The 19295-nt window shown below is 41.5% G+C and overlaps 1 protein-coding gene across 2 annotated transcripts in view; it reads right to left on the bottom strand.

Annotated features, from left to right (window-relative positions):
* Positions 1-5342: 5342 nt before the first annotated feature.
* The window catches only part of lingo2b (leucine rich repeat and Ig domain containing 2b), a 49594-nt gene continuing 35641 nt past the window's right edge, over positions 5343-19295 (bottom strand). Inside the window, exons 1-2 of one of the 2 annotated variants that reach the window (XM_037747138.1) lie at positions 11848-12465; positions 5343-8736 (exon numbers count right to left, since the gene is read on the bottom strand). In XM_037747138.1, coding sequence (XP_037603066.1) covers positions 6825-8693 — 1869 coding nt within the window. In that variant the 5' untranslated portion in view covers positions 8694-8736; positions 11848-12465 and the 3' untranslated portion in view covers positions 5343-6824. Of the gene's footprint in view, positions 8737-11847; positions 12466-19295 lie in introns of those variants that run through there. The other variant, XM_037747137.1, reaches the window with a different exon arrangement.

Raw genomic sequence — 19295 nt, 5'->3', positions numbered from 1 at the left:
GATACGACAACAAAGAGACGCAGAGCGACCAAAAAGAGACTCAAAATGTCTACAAAGAGATGCAAATCGACCAAATAGAGACAGAATATGACAACAAAGGGACACAAAACGTCTACAAAGCAACGCCAAGTGACCAAAAATAGACTCAAAATGTCTACAAAGAGGACAAAACGACCAAAAAGAGACAGGATACGACAACAAAGGGACGCAAAACGCCTACAAAGAAGCACCAAGCGACCAAAAAGAGACTCAAAATGTCTACAAAGAGGACAAAACGACCAAAAAGACAGGATACGACAACAAAGAGATGCAAAACGACCAAAAAGAGACTCAAAACATCTACAAAAAGGACAAAACGACCAAAAAGAGACAGAATCCGACAACAAAGAGAAGCAAAATGTCTACAAAGACATGCAAAATGACCAAAAAGATGTCTCTTTGAATCTGTGGCTCTTATACTTATGTAGGAGGGGTGGGGACCCTTTACATGTCTGTGCCCAGCGGCCCATTGTCTCATAATCGATCAATGCAAATAACAACAGTCAAAGTTAAAGTTTGGAAATAAAAACATCTGTTTATCATCTAACATGTTATTTAAGTCACACACTCAAAAGCTAATTTCCTCCATTCAGACAGTGAATCCTGATTGGTACATGACATCGTCTTTTCCAAACTGGGCCCCGCCCACTTCAAACCAGCGAGACGAGCAACAAAGAAAACACAAGTGTCTCATGTGAAATAACCAAAACTGTTCTTACTTTGGCATAACATGTTGTGTTCTTGAAGAACCCAGTTGTTGCTCATTGTCAGAAGCTGATTGATTTCAGGACCTTTAAAAAAATCTGCTTTTTTTTCAACTGGAGAATGTAAATTCCTCTCAGTCAGTTCCCCCTCAGCTCAGAAAGCACTGAAGTTGGCTCCGATCTCGAAACCCATCGGCTATCGGTCTGACGACCATAATTGGCGCGTCTTCTCACACAGTAACAGAGTCATGGCAGTGCTGACAAATTCTGGATTGTGTATTAATATTCAAGCTGCTAGAGGTTGCGCGCCCTGATCTGATTGTACATCACACTTCCATGTGGTCCAGATGGGAATCGGAGAACTGTGACTCCATGCAGCTCTTTGCTGTTCACACTGATCAGTAAAACATCAAAACTGGGACACATGAAGGGAAAAACATCAGAATTGGGACACTTTTAAGCAGCAGCATTGCCTAAATATCCTGTAAGCAAGCGAAACATACCACATTACATGACCCTGACACTTAGGCTATGGTCATATCAGTATATTCTCACCCATGCAAAGTGCTGCATTGATAAAGACTTCTTAACAGCTGCCTCCTTCTCTGCCTCACCTGGCAATCAGATAAAAGGAAATGCTAATTTGGCATCCTCCTCAAACAGAAAGCGTCTTTTTCAAACAGCACTTCATGCTATCATGCTAAAGGTAACAAGAATATCTGTCTTTTGTGTGTGAAAGAAGCTCACAGGAAATACCGCTGTGGCATCACGAAGACAAGATCAAAGTCCCTCCAATAGGCTTTTATTATTATCGTTGCACTTCCTCTTTTACCGAGAGAGTGCTGTATACAATGGAGAGGAAATGTAATGAAAGAATTACCGTCTGGGTTCCCTCACATCATATCTCTCATTGATGGAGGATTTCCGAATCAGTTTCTTCAATGATTGGGGCTCATACAAGCAGTTAACGGAGTGTAATTTACACCTCGCTCAATGAGGCAAAGAAACACCATGTTATTAGCTCCGCTTTACGCCCGTGATTAAAATCTGAACCGTCATCTATTGCAGTAAATACAAGATGCCAGGACTGTAAGTGAATTAAAATACTTGAGGAGTGTTTGTTGGCTCTCAAGTGAAAGTGTTCACAGGCTCACGGCCGTGCACTCCTAAATGAATAATTTCAAACATCATAAAAGATCTTCATAAAAAATCTGTCACAACCTTGCAGCCTCATCAAAGAGCATGAATCAAAGCGGACCAGACTCGGTGAGCCCGAAGTGCTGCATCAGTGTGAGTTTAGCTCGGTTGTTAATAAGGAGGAGATTTGTCACAGTATAGAGATCCATCTGAACGTGGGATCTTTGACTCGTTGACCAGTGATTAGAAGCTAGTTTTTTTAGTCGTGGTTATTATAAGTTCATCCCGTCTCATGAGATCATCTTTCTTCCAGAGCCAAATGAATCTCTATAAACAGATGTCTGCACATGAATGCAGAATCTGTAGGCAACAGGACAAGATTTTGGTATCAGAAACATTCTGGTTTCCATTTCTAATCCGAGTATAGTATTGACCAATCACATTTGAGCAGTCTTTGGTTGCATGCAGGTAAACAGTCCTTGTTAAGCAAGCCCCCAGTAAGTGCGTCAGGCTTTGAAGCTAATTTTCGTAGCGGCCAAACGGTGGAATTCTGTGTCCGTTGCGTGATGCCATTGGGCCCAAAAATACTTTTTCCTATAGATTTGCTTTTGGAAAGAGACATCTGTAAATCAGCAGATCATTTGTTTTTGGGTAAATCAACTTCCCAGTACGAACACTTGAATAGCCCTTATTTAAATAATTAGGTCCTAAAAGTTGTAAAATGCACTAATAGCTGAATTCAGAGTTATTTTCCTTCATCCGTTCATGTGAATGAGACCGGGCTGGGAGGCGGAGTTAAAGGAAACGCTACAGCGCCTGCTCTATAGGCTCAATGGATGCGGAAGATTGCTGGACTTTATCACTCGGCTGTCAAGCCATTTCACCTTCATGTACCACTGAGCAACTTTCATTGGAATGAACGGGAGCCCTCTCGAAGGCTGTATCCAGTTCTCTTCATACATCCAGGGTGTGGAGAGCAAAAGAGGCGGAATGCATTGGCCAAAATGCAATCTCAGAACCCATTGGCTATTGTCGGACGACGATCTAGCTTATTACAGTATTAGCTTTTAGCCTCTGGGGGGCCACGGCCAATATTTCTGGGGTTCCGGTATTGCCAGCGGATATCGGGGCCTAGACTTCCTCTTCCGTGCGCCAGTCATTGTTTACAGTCCTATTAGAAACCTGAGAATGGAGTTAGAGTTTAAAGACATCTACGGCTAATCTTTATAAACAGATATCTGCATATGAATGCAGATCAATTTAAGCCTAATCAATGGCTACCTTGAACAGTGTCACCACCTCTTTTCCAATGAAAGTAGCTAGCACTATTATCAAAAGTCACAAAAAGTTGCCAGATGACGTCAAGGCATCAGCTTATAATGCCCATGGTATTGGGCGCTGGAAGTAGGGGGGCCAAGGGGCCATTGGCCCCCCACTTAATGGCCCTGTGAATCCCTGTATCCCTGCAAATGCCCCGATATTGCAACACGGTAAAACAAGACGTTTCAATCATCCCCGTGCATTTCAATACTGGAGGGTGTCAGAAGTGTTTTTGCTCTACAGATACGCTCTCATGTTAATCAATGCAGCAGCAGTCTGCACGGCTCTGTAACTGCAAACTGAACTGAAGTGTTTATTAGCTCAACAATACATGCATAAACGTGAGGTTGCATGCCCAATAAAATAAATCCCTGAATAATATAATTATCCACATTTGGCAATCGGCGGAGCAGAGCGTGCTGTGGATCTTTATCCAATCATAATCAACCATTGTGCAGCCCTAATTCAAATGAAATCAAAGCGATATGACATTCAGCCATTTTTTACACTTCTTAGCTGGTGAGCTTGTTTTACAGCACCTCTCGCCCGGACCTCGCCCCTGTGCCCCGGGGTCGTTGAGTTCTCGCCTGCGCAGTGCAACCTCTCTCCCTGTGGGGAGGGGTGGGATTCTCAGCGCGACTGTCAACCGAGGCTGACTGTCCTCAGTGCGAGGGGTCTGCGGTGATGTAAGCATGTCTCGTTTACCATGCTTATGCTGTGTGACTTTTTGCCATCAGCATTCATAACCATTCAACTTTTATTATTAAATTGTTTACTAGAGCACCAAGTTCTTCATAGATCTATAGCCTCGTAATTTTCCTCTCAAAGGGCTTCAGATTTATGCATTTAACTTTAAAATGTTCAAAATTTTCTTCCGGGGGTTCATGACCCCGGACCCCCCTAGAGGGTCAGACGTCCCCCACCACAGTCTCTCACAATCCTGTTGGAAACACTGTATTAGCCTACATCACCCAAAGCTGCCCCCTTCCCCACTTACTTAAAAACTCATTCTGGCGCCACTGGCCCAGGCGCTATGCTTTTATCACTGTCAGTGAATATTATTCACCATGTTGGGTACTGTACACTGCTCCTAATGTGAGTGTGTGATGATCAGTGTTCAAGCTTGACTAGTGCATTAACACCTGTAACCGCTCTGGACAGGAGACACAGACTGAGCTGTCAAAATAGCCTGCAAAAATGCAAGATGGAAACTGTAATATACAAATCACATCGCCCTTGTAATATTATACTGTAAAAATGACGTAAATGTTGAGTAGTTACAACAAAAGGTTTACTATATGACATGATATAAATAGCAAAAAAAAAGCTGGAATAGGTCATGACTGTAGATCAATACAATACTCAGTGACAGAGAAATATCATGGGTAATAGGAACATTTGTTTTAAATATTATAACTGCTATTATAATTTAGAGAAAATGGTGGTAACACTTCATTTTACAGGTCAGCAAATTTCATGGTAATTAGGAAGTAACCTATTTGAAATATCTTTGGAATTACTGCCAAATTACCCCAATATTTACCTCAAAATGTATTAATAATGACTTTATTATAAACATTATTTAATAATTATATTCCGCTGTTTCCCAATAGCTGGTAATTCATTTAATACATTTCCAGGAAAAGAATACAAAGTTAACTGATATGTTTTATTTCCATGTCTGCTGATAAATAGATAATAATTAGCAAATTATTTATTATAAATTTCTTTAAAAAACTCACTGAATCATGACATTAGCTACCAGGTTACATTAGTGTAGACAATAAGTCTGATCAGAAGTGTCTTCTATTAGTTTTTGGTTTTCCACCGCCGATGAAGAGCAGCGCACGGCCGCTTCTCAAGCCTAAGGGCCCTATTTTAACGATTATATGCTATTTTAGCAAATATTATTAAATCATGTTTATAATAAAGTCATTTTCGATCAATTTTGAGGTAAATATTGGGGTAATTTGGCAGTAATTCCAAAGAAATTTCAAATAGGTTACTTGCTAATTATCACTAATTACCATGACATTTGCGGACCTGTAAAATCAAGTGTTATCAAATTCAAAGGAATTAAAGGATTTAAAGGAAACATCACTGCAAAGTCAGTAAACAAAACGTCAACTACTGGAACTCCAATTTTTGGGGTATGATTAAGATTTATTTCCTTTTGAAAATATACCCATAAATTTGTCATATGAAAACAATTATACAACCTTGAACATTTTTATCACAACAGGATCACACAAGTTAACACCCACGTCCCTGCATTACAAAGAATTGCCCTTAATTGGTTTCACTGTTTTTTTTTTTTTTTCTAAACATTTAAAACATTTTCAACAAAAAAAACTAAACAATACAAGATTCCACTACGACTTTCAAATTTGCCATCTATTAAATACCCAGAACCCCCTTGGTGCCCTAGGGAAGAATCCGGACACGCTATAGTTTGAAGTGGTGCGATCAAAGAAAAAATGTGAGCGGGGGGAAATTCAACCCATAAATCTGTGAAGCTCAACTTTGTCTTGTCCCAAAGAGGGCACCGGCCCGTAAATCTTTGCCATTGTGTCTGGCCACCGACTCTTTTATATCATATCAGGGGATTTGTTTGGCAGGAAAATCTGCCCATGATTTATTATGTTATAAAACGGGTTTAACATGTCATTTCTGTTGCTGGAAGCTTTTCCAGAGTAATAACAGCACTGACCACTGCAATTTCTCAGGAAAAGTGTTGCTGGTAAGTGCGCTCTATGGTGAAGACAAAGCTCAGACTTCACACTGTAACTACTGTATGTGTGTTTCCTTGAGTTTAGAAAAATCCCCATCCAATTCTTGGAGTCCAAGGGGGGGAAAATGACCTATTTCAAAATCTATGCAGCATCTCTCTTGAATATAATAATTGTGATTTTGCATACAAACATAGAGAATCCTCTGTTTTACCCAACAGTGACAACACTGCTGTTACAACGACCGAACAAGAACAAAAGGCCTGGAAAAACTGCTTTGGACCCTATCACTCGTCTCAATTGTTCCGTCCAACGAGAAAGGCAATGCGTGCACATGCACAAGGAAACGCACGAATGTAACATGCGCACACGGATGCACTCACGCAGACACGCACGCACGCACACATGAACACAACGCACACCTCTCGTACTGCAGCTAAGATGGGGGTTATTTAGATGATTCAGTCCCGGCATGTTGCGGCGATGATAGCTCTGCGCGCCGCGCGAAGATGTCCCCGTCGCTCCCGGCGGCTAACCTCCTTCACCTTGATGTCACGGTGAGTCGACAACATCATTACTCATCACGTCACCACTGAAACACATGCCTAGTGCAGCACTATATCACTCCCATATTGATATGTTGGTTATAGTATTATATTCAATGTACTGTATGAGAACATTATGCCATATAAACACGTCCACGGTTTCATATATCACTTTTATATTCACATGCCCACTGTATCACTAGATCACCGTCATATCGACACCCACTATATTAGTACGTCACTTTCGTTTGTCACACAAATCCACTGTGTCATAGAAAAAAAACATTTTTTTCAGCTGATATGTGCACTTAGTTGTAGACTTTTGCTATGCATCAGTCTTCATTGTTTTTTTAAATCATTTTCATGTTGACCCGTCGTGGGCCACTTGATTCTGTCGCGTCTGCTGACGCCCCGTTGGATTTGCGAGGGACATACTCGATATCAAAGTTGCTCTTATGGCGTCCTTTCCCTCGGCTCCAGATGAACAGAATCAGGAAGCAGAAGATGACCACACCTAGGAAGGACAGGCAGCCCATGGCTGTAGATATAATGATAGTCTTAATGTCTATAGGGACTGTCATGTTGTACAGTACTGTCCCATTACCCCATGTGTTGTTAGAATCTGTCAGATAGTTTGAGCTCCTGTTGCTATAGTGAGGTCTGTCCCTAATGCCCAGGCTCTTCACAGCTAAAGAGGCTGACAGGCTAGCGTTGCCAGCAGGGTTGCTGGCAATACACAAGTACACGCCGCTGTCATGCAGCTCCGCGGCCTTGATCTCCAGGGTGCCATCTGGTTGGACTTCCACCCTGCCACTGCTCTTGGTTGTGATGTAGCGTCTGTGAGGTGTAATCCATACCACTGAGGGCCGTGGCGCTCCCTCTGCCATGCAGCTCAGGCGGGCGGGCTGACCCTCATCAGCCATCAGCAGCTGGGTCGTGTTGGGTCCAATCCGTGGTTTGGTGCAGGTCATGTATCTGGAGACCAGAGGCTCCTTGAGGTCACGGAGAGGTTTCCCTAGGAGGTGCTCGGGGGCGCTGCACTCTGGCTGCACATCCAGAATCTGCAGAGAGGGCGGCTTGTGGCTATTGAGCAGCCAAAGCAATCTGCAGTCGCACACTAATGGGTTTCCACCCAGACAGAGCCTCTGGAGGATGTCTGGTGAGGCAAACACTCCGCTCTCCAGAGAGTCCAGGCGGTTCTCTGACACATCCAGTAGTTGCAAAGATTTGAGGCCCACAAATGCAAAGGGCTCGATAGTAATCAGATGAGACCCTTGGAGGTGGAGCTCCAGCAGGTGTGGGAGTAGGCCCAGCTCTCCCTGATGGATGTGCTGGATGCGGCAGTAGGACAAGTTCAGATGTGTGAGGTAGGGCAGGGTGCGCAGGGCGGCGCCGGGGAAGGCAGACAGGTTAGTGTTGGTTATGAACAACGTCGTGAGGTTGAGGCCGTGCAGTGAGAGGGGAGGCAGCGTGTCCAGCCAGGGCCAGTAATCAATCTCTAGTCGGCGGAGACGTGACAACCTTTTATAGGAGAAAGGCTTCAGATAACTAATGCTCAAGTAGCGCATGCGCAGTTCGACCAGGCTGTGCAGATGTGCCAGAGCATCGGTAGGAACCACGGTCAGATTGGAGCGTTCCAGGGTCAGACTTTGGAGTCCAAGTAATCCCGTGAAGGCCCGCTGAGAGACGAAAACCAGCTCGTTGTCACCCACTTCTAGGGACGTGAGGCGGCGCAGATCTTGGAAGGCATGATCCAGGAGAACCACCAGTCGGTTGTGGCTGAGGTCGAGGCGGGTGAGGTTGGTCAAGCCCGACAGCACGCCGGCAGGAACCAGCTGAAGCAAGTTACTGCGAAAGTTGAGCGAGCGCAGGGCGAGCTGGAAGCGAAACGAGCCGGGCTCGACCACGCTGATGAGGTTGTCGCTGAGGTCCAGGTCCTCAAGCTGCTGGAACGAAGAGAAGTTGTCCGGCGTGATGATGCGTAGCTTGTTCTTGCTGAGGTCCAGGACGCGCGTCTCGATGGGGATGCCTTCGGGGATGGTGGACAGGCGCTTGCGGTGGCAACTAACCGACTTGCTTTGGGCAGAGCACTCGCATCGGGCGGGACAGCTCAGAGCCGGGCTGGCCAGGAGAAGCAGCAAGGCCCCTCCCAGGAAGAGGTGGCAGTGGTTCAGGGCCGGGTGTCGCATGTCTCTTTTACCCACGTTGCCCTCTGTCATGGCACAGCTTCTCGTCCATACAGAGCACCATCACGAACAAGCCCTGCAAGACACAATACAAGAAATGTGTTAGAAATACTCCACACTCTTAACTGCCTTCACCTCTTTACCCCCACAACCTCCGCCTTTTTTTACATTTCAACCTTTTACACTTTACGTCTCTTTAAACTGCCATGTCTTTTCTCCCTTAATGAACTGTCCCTTTTTCCTGGCAAGGTGGATGTAACGGAATTAAACTCACAGCGGGGTAAAGACACAGCAAGAGAAATATCAGCTGCAGAAAAATGTGAACGTTCATCAACTGTGTTAGCAGAAAAGGTTGCAGGCTAACTGGGGATGTTTCACGAGAAGAGAAGATGTTTCAGCCCGATGGCGAGAAATGACCCTCGTTAGAGTGCAGCGAGGCTAAATGCCCATGTGGATTTAGTGCTGCTGTATGTGTGCGACTGTGATGTTTGCATCACTGCTAATGGTTTGTATGTGTGTCTGAGGGGGTGGGGTGGTGAATGGACTATGTGGCAAGGGTTCAAACTAAAATACAAACTAAACAGGAAATGAAATGGGAGCTTATGTTTGCTCCTATAAGTGAGTTTAGAGCAGCGTGTGCTAAGTGCACATAACCTCAGCAACAAATATATATGGGTGTTTCTGCAACTAGGGTCAGTTTTGACTCTACCAAATAAAAAAAATAAAAAAATCAAACTCTATGAATTTGAATTTGAACCATCACAGTATGTAATACATATAAACAGGTACACACAATTACATATAGTCGTTATGGTCCTTACCGTAAGGACTCAGAAGTGTGGGACAGGTGCATTTTGATAAAAAAAGGATATAAATGATTTGTAAAAAATTATAATTTGGTGTCAAGTAATATGTATATGAAACAATTCCATTTGAAATAATGTAATATTATAATTGAATTAGCTCATTTTATGTATCTCAACATTGAGACCACAGTTGAGAGACATGAAGAAAAGTGGTGTTTGGAGCCATAACATGCTTCATAAAGTAAATTAAATCACATTATTTGGTAATATTTATTTTATGTCAAGATGGTTAAATTTTGCAGAAACACCCATCTATATACAAGACTCAGTATGTTGATTACTTATTAAGGAGTCATCTCAGTGGTTCTTACATTGAATGCACAGAGTTTCTATATTTATCACTAACATCTTGTGTTTAAACCGTACATCATCTTTATGCTGAGAATGCATATATCTCCTATTAAATAAATCAATAAAAAAAGCAAGCAATGAGCACAAGAACTGTGAAAAATAACAGATGCATACATTTACATAATCGCCTCAACAGTTTCTATTTGCTTTATTGCTCTTTTTTTTTTGCTTTCTGTTTACTGCTTATTACTGCAAATGACTTCTGCTTCTTTATATTCTATATTTGTTTGCATATTATGCCTGCATCACTTTTATTCCCTTAAATGACCCGGCCTTTCCGAAGCAATCAGTAAAGTTTTATCATATGATACAGCCATTTGATGTTTAATGTTTGCTGCATTACTTGCAGGCTAAAATCCCAGTCTATACAGTATATATGGCAGGGTAACATCTCTGCAGTCACTGCTGTGCTTGTCTCTGTAGTGCACACACAGTATCAGCTCATGAAAGCATACAGCAGTTTCTGCTTTACATAACAGGATAACTGCACTTTACATGTGTAAAGCAAGCAATAAAATGCCACATTATTTTACCTTTGTACACTGTAAACAATTGCTGTTAATTTACAGCAGGATTTCAACAGTATTAACCTGTTATTGCTAAAAACAGTGCTATACTGTTAATACAAAAGAAAACCTCATAGGCCGTTTTATAACTGAACTATAATGCATTCTTAAAAAACAGCACTTTACTGCTGATCAACTGTCTAAAGTATCATCAGTAACAGTTTCATGCAGTATTTTTTTAATTCTGGGACCTGATCTGCACATGTGAGGCTTGTACATTGTACATGATTGGAAAATCAGTGAATTAGCTCTGTTCTTCACTCACATCTTGTTCTGGTTGCATTCTGTGCTTGTAGCCAGCTATAGACCTAACAAGTGCCTTTAATTGTATTTTGTGTGACTATTCCTATGTCTGTAACCTGCTAAGTCTATTCATCTATAGGCAAAAAATAATGTTTATTAAAATGTATGAAAAAAATACAACTTAAATAGTGCATTAAAACAAATCAGTAAGATAATGTAAAAGAAAGGTGAAAAACAGCTATATAATGTATCTTTAAACAGTAAATTAACTGTAAAATACTGCGAAATTAATAAAAAAAACCCAGTTCAAACTGTATTTTTCATTAACAGTACAAAGCTGTAAATTTCAGTGACAGTATAATAATGTTAATTTTACAGTAACATAAAGGCAACCCTGCTGCCAGTTCTTTACTGTTATTTTACTGGGAAATTCTTAACAGTGCAGGTATTTTAGAATAAAATGAAATTAATCTGCAAAATTTGCAGTGATTTTTGAAATATTTTTGATTTTTTTTTTTGATTGATTTGATTTGTGAGTTTTGTTCTTTTTTATTTGACATTTTGTACAATTACTCAATGAAACATGGCTCCAGTTCCCAGCACCGCCATACACTGGGGGTGGGGGGGGTTTACGGGAAGAAGAGAAGATAACAGCAGGGTAATGAGGGGGAAGGATTCATCGCTCAACTGTACAACATTATGCTCTCTGAGAGCCGTGCCTCCTCGACACAGACCTTGACAGGAAAAAAAACACCTCCCAGCAGCCACAGGTTGTTGAATTGACAGATGTAGACAGTGAGGCTGACCATAATTGCCTCATTACCAGTACTATCTGCATTCTGCTCATGGCTATCTTCGCCAATTAGGTGTGTAAGACACATCTGTGAGCGTTGGAAAATTTGAGTTCACATCATAAAGGCAAAGCAAAAAAAAAAAAAAAAATGCTGGGAATATGAAAGGTGCCTTTTTAAAGGGCTTTTGACTGCTCTGTCAATCACTGCCGAAGCACAAATGCAGCCAAGGTAAGCAGGTGATGAGCACACGGACAGACACTTTGATAGCAAAGTGAGTGACATTCAGAAAATAGCTGAGATGAGGCAGAAGGAGCCGGAGAGAGCACACACACACTCACTCTTCTTCCTCTTTCCCCACAGCACTCACCCCTCCGCCCGGCTCAGCAGCTGCACTGCTCGCATCTCCACCCCTCTCCTCTTTTTTTCTTCCTAGCGCTGTTTTATCTCTCCGTCCTCCCGTTCACACATCTTCCACCTAACTCCTTTTTCCTCTCTCCTCCAGGTCCTGCCTGGTTTGGCAAAAAGCCCCAGTCCGTTCATCAGTCCCTGCAGGCTGGCTTTTTTATCGATCGCAGCGCAGAAACATCAGATGCCAGGAATGTAGCCTTTAACAAAGAGCAGGCCGTTGCCACAGCAACTACAAACCCTTACTCCCATCCGCTCTATGTAGTCTGCCAATCACATTAATGAAAAAAAAGAGGAAGAAATAGAGTAAGGAGGGTGACATTTTTTCATATACCCTCTTTCCCTCGCATTGAGAGAGCACACAGATTGAATACATTCCTGGAAAATTCAGTTTCAGAGCTATAGCAGAGCCTAGTTTAAGGTGTTTCCAATCTGTCATTCTGGCCGCCTTGCTATTTGTCGACCTGTCTTGTTGCCCATCCATCTGGTGCTCCGGTAACTATCTCTGTCTGTCTACCTTATTATCCGTCCACAAGCTTCGCTTCTGTTTTTGTGTATTTATCTTTCTGCCTTTACCCGTCAGCCTCTGTTCCTCTCTGCTCTCTCTGCTTAATAATTACAGTCCAGTTGTCTGTTGCTGCTGCAGTAGGGGAACTAGTCTGGTGATCTGCCGGAGAGTTGCGTGTGTCAAGCAGCAAGCAGTCTCTCTGCTCAGAGAGTTGGTGCGCCACATGAAAACACCACAGCCTTGTGAGTTATTTAAACTCATATCAGGGAAAAAAACAGCACATGATGAATTTGTTATGCTGGACCTTGTTTTTGCTTTCTCTGGAGTTAAGAATGAGAGAAAGTTCTGCTTCTCTGATAGGCCACTAAAAAAATGAATGTCTTTAATGTAAATATATTGGATTTTACAGAGACTAACAAGTCTGACACATTTACAGTAGATACATAAATAAATCAAAATCTGTCCAGATCCAGTGCAGACACTGAAATAAAGATGAGTCTCCAAAGACTGTAAACACGTCCTTGGATTAAAATACTATTTCAGCACTTGTTTAAACCTGCAGTAGGCAGAACGTTTTTGGCATCACTGGGCAAAAATTCCATGATAACCTTTCAGCATATTGTAATTCAAGTTTTCTGAGAGAAAAACTATATGTTTTTATTTCAGGCTTTAAAAATCTAGCCCTTGATGGGAAACTTTGGCCAATCACAGGTCATTTCAGAGAGAGAGCGTTCTTATTGGCTGTTCATTCAACAGAGGCAGCTGTCACTCACTCACTTAAAATGTTTTCTAGATTAGACAGTGGATACCACCATTATAGCAATAATGGCATGCACAGAGATGCCACTGAATTTACTCAGCAACTCCTTGACTAAAACTTTGCCAAAGCAGGTATAAATAACACAAAGCACATAGATTCTACAAAGGTTTTAGTAAGGATAGGACCAGGCGGACTCTCCATTTGGCCACTTGGATACCAATACTAGCTTGTCGTGAAGGAGGCTAAATAACGCTCCAAACGAGCTACATTTTGGCGAGGAAAAGCTGGCATGGCCGTTTTCAAAGGGGTCCATTGACCTTTGACCTCAGCATATGTGAATATAAATGGGTTCTATGGGTACCCACGAGTCTCCCCTTTACAGACATGCCCACTTTATGATAATCACATGCAGTTTGGGGAACATCATAGTCAAGTCAGCACACTGACACACTGACAGCTGTTGTTGCAGCATATTTGTCCACTCCAATGTTGATAAGAGTATTAAATACTTGACAAATCTCCCTTTGCGGTACATTTTGAAGAGATAAAAAATGTGTGATTCATTTGCGATTAATCACGATTAACTATAGACAATCATGCAATTAATCGCAATTAAATATTATAATCGATTTACAGCCCTAGTAATTATGCCAAAAAACTAAATATACTAAACAATAAAATAATTTTTAAAAATATTTAAAAAATCTAACCTAAATAAAGTAAACATCTAGAATAATAAATCAAACAATACTACTTATTATTAGTGAAACAATAAATAAATACTAACAATAAATAAATAGCTCCTATGCTGTAATCCTCCTGACAAATCTGACATATTTATAGTAAATGCATAAATAATTCAAAATCTGTCCAGATCCAGGTTTCACAGTGCAAACACATAGGCTATAAAATAAAGATGATTCCCCAAAGACTGTAAGCATGTCCTTGGATTAAAATACTATTTCAGCACTTGTACAAGAGCATACACCCTGAACGCTTTGATTCTGCTGAAGACCAGAAGTCTGTTTGATGTCCCAATCCATATCTGGCATACAACTGCTTTTTTTTGTTTTCAGTTATTTGCCTTAAAGACATGTTTCTTCCACCACAGAGTGACTGAATGGGCAGCTGATAAGGCTTGACAGGATGTAATACAATATAACAGTATGTGATCCTTCAAGTTTATATGTCAGAATGCCGTTTCAAAGAAGAATACAATACGGAGAAACAAATATCCAAGAAAAAGTGCTTTGACAATGGCAGTAACTGCTCGCAAATCCCTAAACTGTAGCTAGCGTTTTAGAAAATCACTTCTTCAAACATTGGTAGGATTACAAGAAATAAGTGAGGTCACTGTTGAAAGAAATTGGTGGCTTCTGCAGCTTCTATTTTCTTTTGTGCTGTGTGGCACCTGTTCAGAGTTAGCCGGAGATTTAGTAGCTTGTTTTAACGAGGTCTCTGTTTTTCCAGCTAAATACTGTAGAGCTAAAGCTTTTCAGACTCTCTGGCAATGGCAGATGGTGGTAGGAGTGCAAGGCAGATGGAAACAAAAATCATTTCCAACATGGTAAGGAGAAAGAACAAGAAAACTGCTATAGCTTCATGGGAAATGTGGTCTCACGTAACATTCGAAGGATACCAAATTCTGTGCTCTGTCATCTATTTGATTTGTGGTCATTGAATCAGAGTATCACAGCTAATAGCTAGCACATTTGCAGATAATAACAATGACCTTTTAAAGCACCATTATTTTTATATTAACAATGAGGAAAATGACTATGTGGAATGTGTTTATAATAGTGATAATTATCCCTTAACTCTGAAGTTCCCCTCAGCGCTAAGGAGCATTTTAGCGCCTTTCAACTCATTGTTTTGGTTTTTACGTCCCAACACTGTTAACATTTCTAATAAACCCACCATTGTTACCTGCCTAGCACTGCATTAGCTGGTGAACATAAGGAGCCATGCCATTGTTTCAATGGCCCATTACATCACATTCTGATGCTTTGTTAGCACCCCTTGATGTAACTTTCTAACACAATGGGTAGCCCAAATTAAGATGCTTAAGTTTAGAAAAAAACCCATCATGGTTTGGCTTAAAATTTCTACGTAGAGTGAAAATGAAACTTATGAACAGCGGCCCTGTGTTTGTTGGACGAAAAATGTCCCATTGGACCGAAAGCCCATTTGTCCGACAGCCCGTTATCCCAAAAACAAATACCCATTGTTTGGAAGGCCCATTGCTCCGATAAAACAATCTCCATACAATGAACAGAAGCACATGGCTAATTATTGTGCTAAATTACATCATCGACCCTCCCTGTCACAATATGTTTTCCTACCATGGCGAAGGCCAACCCTGCTCTGCCTCTAGATGGCTTACCCTGATAGGCTTACCCATTACCAATCTAACTCCTCATGCCTAAACCTAACCAACCCAACCAACGAAGGCAATAAGTAACAAGATGCAGAGTGGTGGTGGTCATGCCTTCACTAGTAGGAAAACAAATCAGGAAGGTCCGATGATGTCATTTTACATAATAATTAGCCACGTGCTTCTGTTTGTCGCACGGAGAGTGTGTATTTTAGGAGCAATGTGCCTTCGGAACAATGTTTGTTTTCATGATAACGTCGGACAAATGGGCTTTCGTTCCAAAGGGACAGTTTTCGGACTATTGGGGTTTCGGAATAATGGGGCGTCGGAACAAGGAGCAGTCCCCGAACAATTGTGTAGAATATAGCTACGAAAGAGCCAGATATTTCCCTCAAGAAAATAGAGCTAGAAGAGTAAATATTTGACTTTTATTTACTAGGTGGACAGAAGCACAACTCCAAATGAATGCTAATGTTGCTTCATGTCTCTTGGATGAGTAAATAAGCTGTTTGCTAACATGTTCGCAATATCAACTTCATATAATAAAGTTATTAATGGAAGTTCAAATAAATAATTTACAAACTTGAAGTCATCTAAAGCACATAACTGGCACATGACTCTATACTCTGAGTGGCCTAGTTCTATACAGCTGTGTCTCTGATAGTCTGACCCAGGCTGACCGAGGTTGCACACATATACAGTTCTGCAGTGGCAATTTCTTGACTCCCTTCGAGCTCCGCCATACTTTTTAGAAACACTCAGAGCCAACCGTGTCATGGGCAAGATGGAAAACATACAACATCCCATAGAATCCTGGGTAAATGGTAATGGTGAGGGGGGTCATTGAGAAGGGCAGCCTACAGGGTTGAGCGTTTTGGGATTTGGTTCTGAATTGGATTAGAGTCAGTGAAACTGTAGAAAATCTGACAGCCGAAAAAGGAGCTGTAGGGTGATGCATGAGTCACTGTGAGAGTGAGAGCGAGAGAGAGAGAGAAGAGGGAAGAATAAAGAGAGCGGCGTATAAGATAAAGCAGAAATACATGAAGAAATGAGGAAAGCCTCGCTTACGAGATTACACAAAACCCTTGTTTGCTTGAGTTGACTGTGATTTCTAATGTGAATTTAACCGAGTAAAGCTGGAGAAAGTGATTCCGGCTCTTCCAGGAGATCTTTCGCAACACTCAAGCAACACTCGGTGCACAATGTTGATGTTAATTTGTCAAGAGAAGCATCGCTAAAGCCCCGTTCATTATCACACCGCTTTCCAAATCTGCGGTCTTTGACAGGAGCAGAGTGAATGCGTTTTTTACACTGAGAAGGACTTAATTGGACTGCACCAATTAATTTTTAAAACGACTCCAAAGTACAGTATTGATCGCCGCAAAATTATTTATGAATTAGTAATGACTCTTATTGACAGAATGTGTGCTTGATACTTCTCTCTTTTTTTGCCTTAGGATGTCCATTAAACCTGCGGTAGGCAGAATATTTTTGGCATCATTGGGCAAAAAAATGTTTATGTTAATGTGAAGCGCTTTGGGTACCTTTTGGTTACTGTAAAGGGCTTTACAAATAAATGCTCATTGATTGATTGCTGTAAAATTAGAAAGTTTGCTCCAGCTGGTGGGTGCTGTTTGATATTTCCTCAAATGATCTCAACATGGCTGCCGGGTCACAAACTTTCTCATTTTACAGCTAAACAGTACACTACAAGATGTTTCTGAAAACATTTGAGGTGAGAAATAGGCATTACAGTAACAGAATATTGATTCATATTTGATCAGCGCTGCCTAGTTTGACCGTTTGATCGGAGTTCGCGAGTGACTGACAGCTGCTCAGGGACGGCAAGGTTCCAGCTCGGCTCTGATTGGTTGTTTTCTTGCGGTCTGTGAAATCTTTTAGATGCCATTCGGAGCACCGGAGGACACAGAGGCACATGATTTTTTTTCAGATTACATGTCTCATGTGCTACTGTCAAGATATAGTGACAGTTTTATAAAAATAACTTTTTTTAATCACATTTGTTCCAATTCTACCTACTGCTGCTTTAAATCAATGCTTTGTGAGAAGTACCATCTGCAGTACTGCAATTTAATGTTATTAGCACACCCAATATGTGTGGTTAGAGGTGTACATATTAAAAGGTCTGGGTGGCTGTTGTGGTGACCGTGCATGTTAATGTGGACTATAAATCCTCCCTCCTCCTCTTCACGCAGCCTTACAAACATGGGACTCGGAATTCACTTGCATGGATGCAATTATCTTGCACCAGACTCCTTGGAAAGAAGCCATTGTTATTCCCCTCAACATAAATCTTATTCAATACAACCTCTGCAAAGATGTTTAATGCACAAATTTACACTTATCTGCTCATTTAAAAAAAAAAAAAAGAAAAGCGTATGCATTTCTTTTACGTTTCCATTTGTCACTTTGGATCACCGGAGTCGTAAAAAAACTGCACAGTATTTATTCATCCTGCTGTTTTCCCTTGAATTATTAAAGACAGGCAAGACTGTTCTGCTATGCTCATTCCCAGATATAATAGTGGCATGAATAATGGAATTATTTCACATGAGAGAGTTCACATGTTGGCAATTGTTGCAGCAGAGTGAGCACGTAACATGACATACTCCGCATGATAATTGACCTGAAAGGACACGCAGTTAAACGCGATTATCCTTTTACTGCGTCTACGTGTTGATGCTCAAACAAACGTGCATGCAAATTGTGTTTACGGACCCGATAGCGGCGTTTTACATGACGATGATTCAAAGGGAGACCTTGTTGAGATACAGTGAATTAACAAAACATGAGGGTTACATTCATCAAGTTGTCTGATGAAACAAAGAAAATCCCTGTTTGATTGCTCTTTTGTCCATAGCATTACGCTGAAGATGTAAGGAGAAGCAGAGGAGCGACGGGACTTTTTAAGCTTTGAGACAATTGAGATGTGGATTGTGCAAAAAGCATCAAGCAATCCCTATCGCTTTGTACTGCCAGCCCGAGCTCAGATTAATGATAATTCACTGTTGCATTCACAACAAATGCTAACAAGCCGAGTGCATTTTCTATTCTGGGAATTGAGGCACTTTGCACACCCACTGACCACCCTGCAGAGTGCGAAATGTCAGCGGAGTTTTCAGGATGCTGTTGGGAAATCGGAAGTTGAACCGTGTTCTTCGCGGCTAATTAGTGCTTGTGCATTCAAACTCTGCCAATTATTAAGCAGCTCCTTTCTGCACCACTGGCCGTGTTTCCTCTGAAGCGGCGCCTTGTTGAGCCATCAACAGTGCATCCTGTCTTCCACCATGTGGCTTGTTGTTCGTCTGCTGTGCTGCAGGCTCACAAGGGATATTGCTTTACCCGGCAGTCTCTGGATTTAGAAAAGTCCAGTTAATACTTAGTCAGTGTTTGCTCATACTGATAGACGGGAGGGAGGGGATGGCATAGTGCCTCCAAACTACAGCCTCCAGAACTGAAACAAAGAGCACAAACACTCCGTCACTTTTAAATTCAAATTGAAAGCCCCTCTCACCCTTACCAAAATTAAGTTTATTCAAGTGTGCTATTAGTATACTTCTTTTGAACTTAAAATAAGAGAGTATACTTTCAGTTTACTTTTTATATGCTAATCAGAGATATACTTAAAGTATAGTATACAGAAAAATCTAAGTATACTTGGTTTATACTGACAAGTATACAGAAACATCTAGGTATACTTGGCTTATACTGACAAGTACACAGAAAAGTCTAAGTATACTTGGCTTA

Source organism: Sebastes umbrosus, chromosome 16 (assembly GCF_015220745.1).
Source record: "Sebastes umbrosus isolate fSebUmb1 chromosome 16, fSebUmb1.pri, whole genome shotgun sequence".
Lineage (NCBI taxonomy): Eukaryota > Metazoa > Chordata > Actinopteri > Perciformes > Sebastidae > Sebastes > Sebastes umbrosus.
This window is presented reverse-complemented; position numbering and strand designations above follow the sequence as displayed.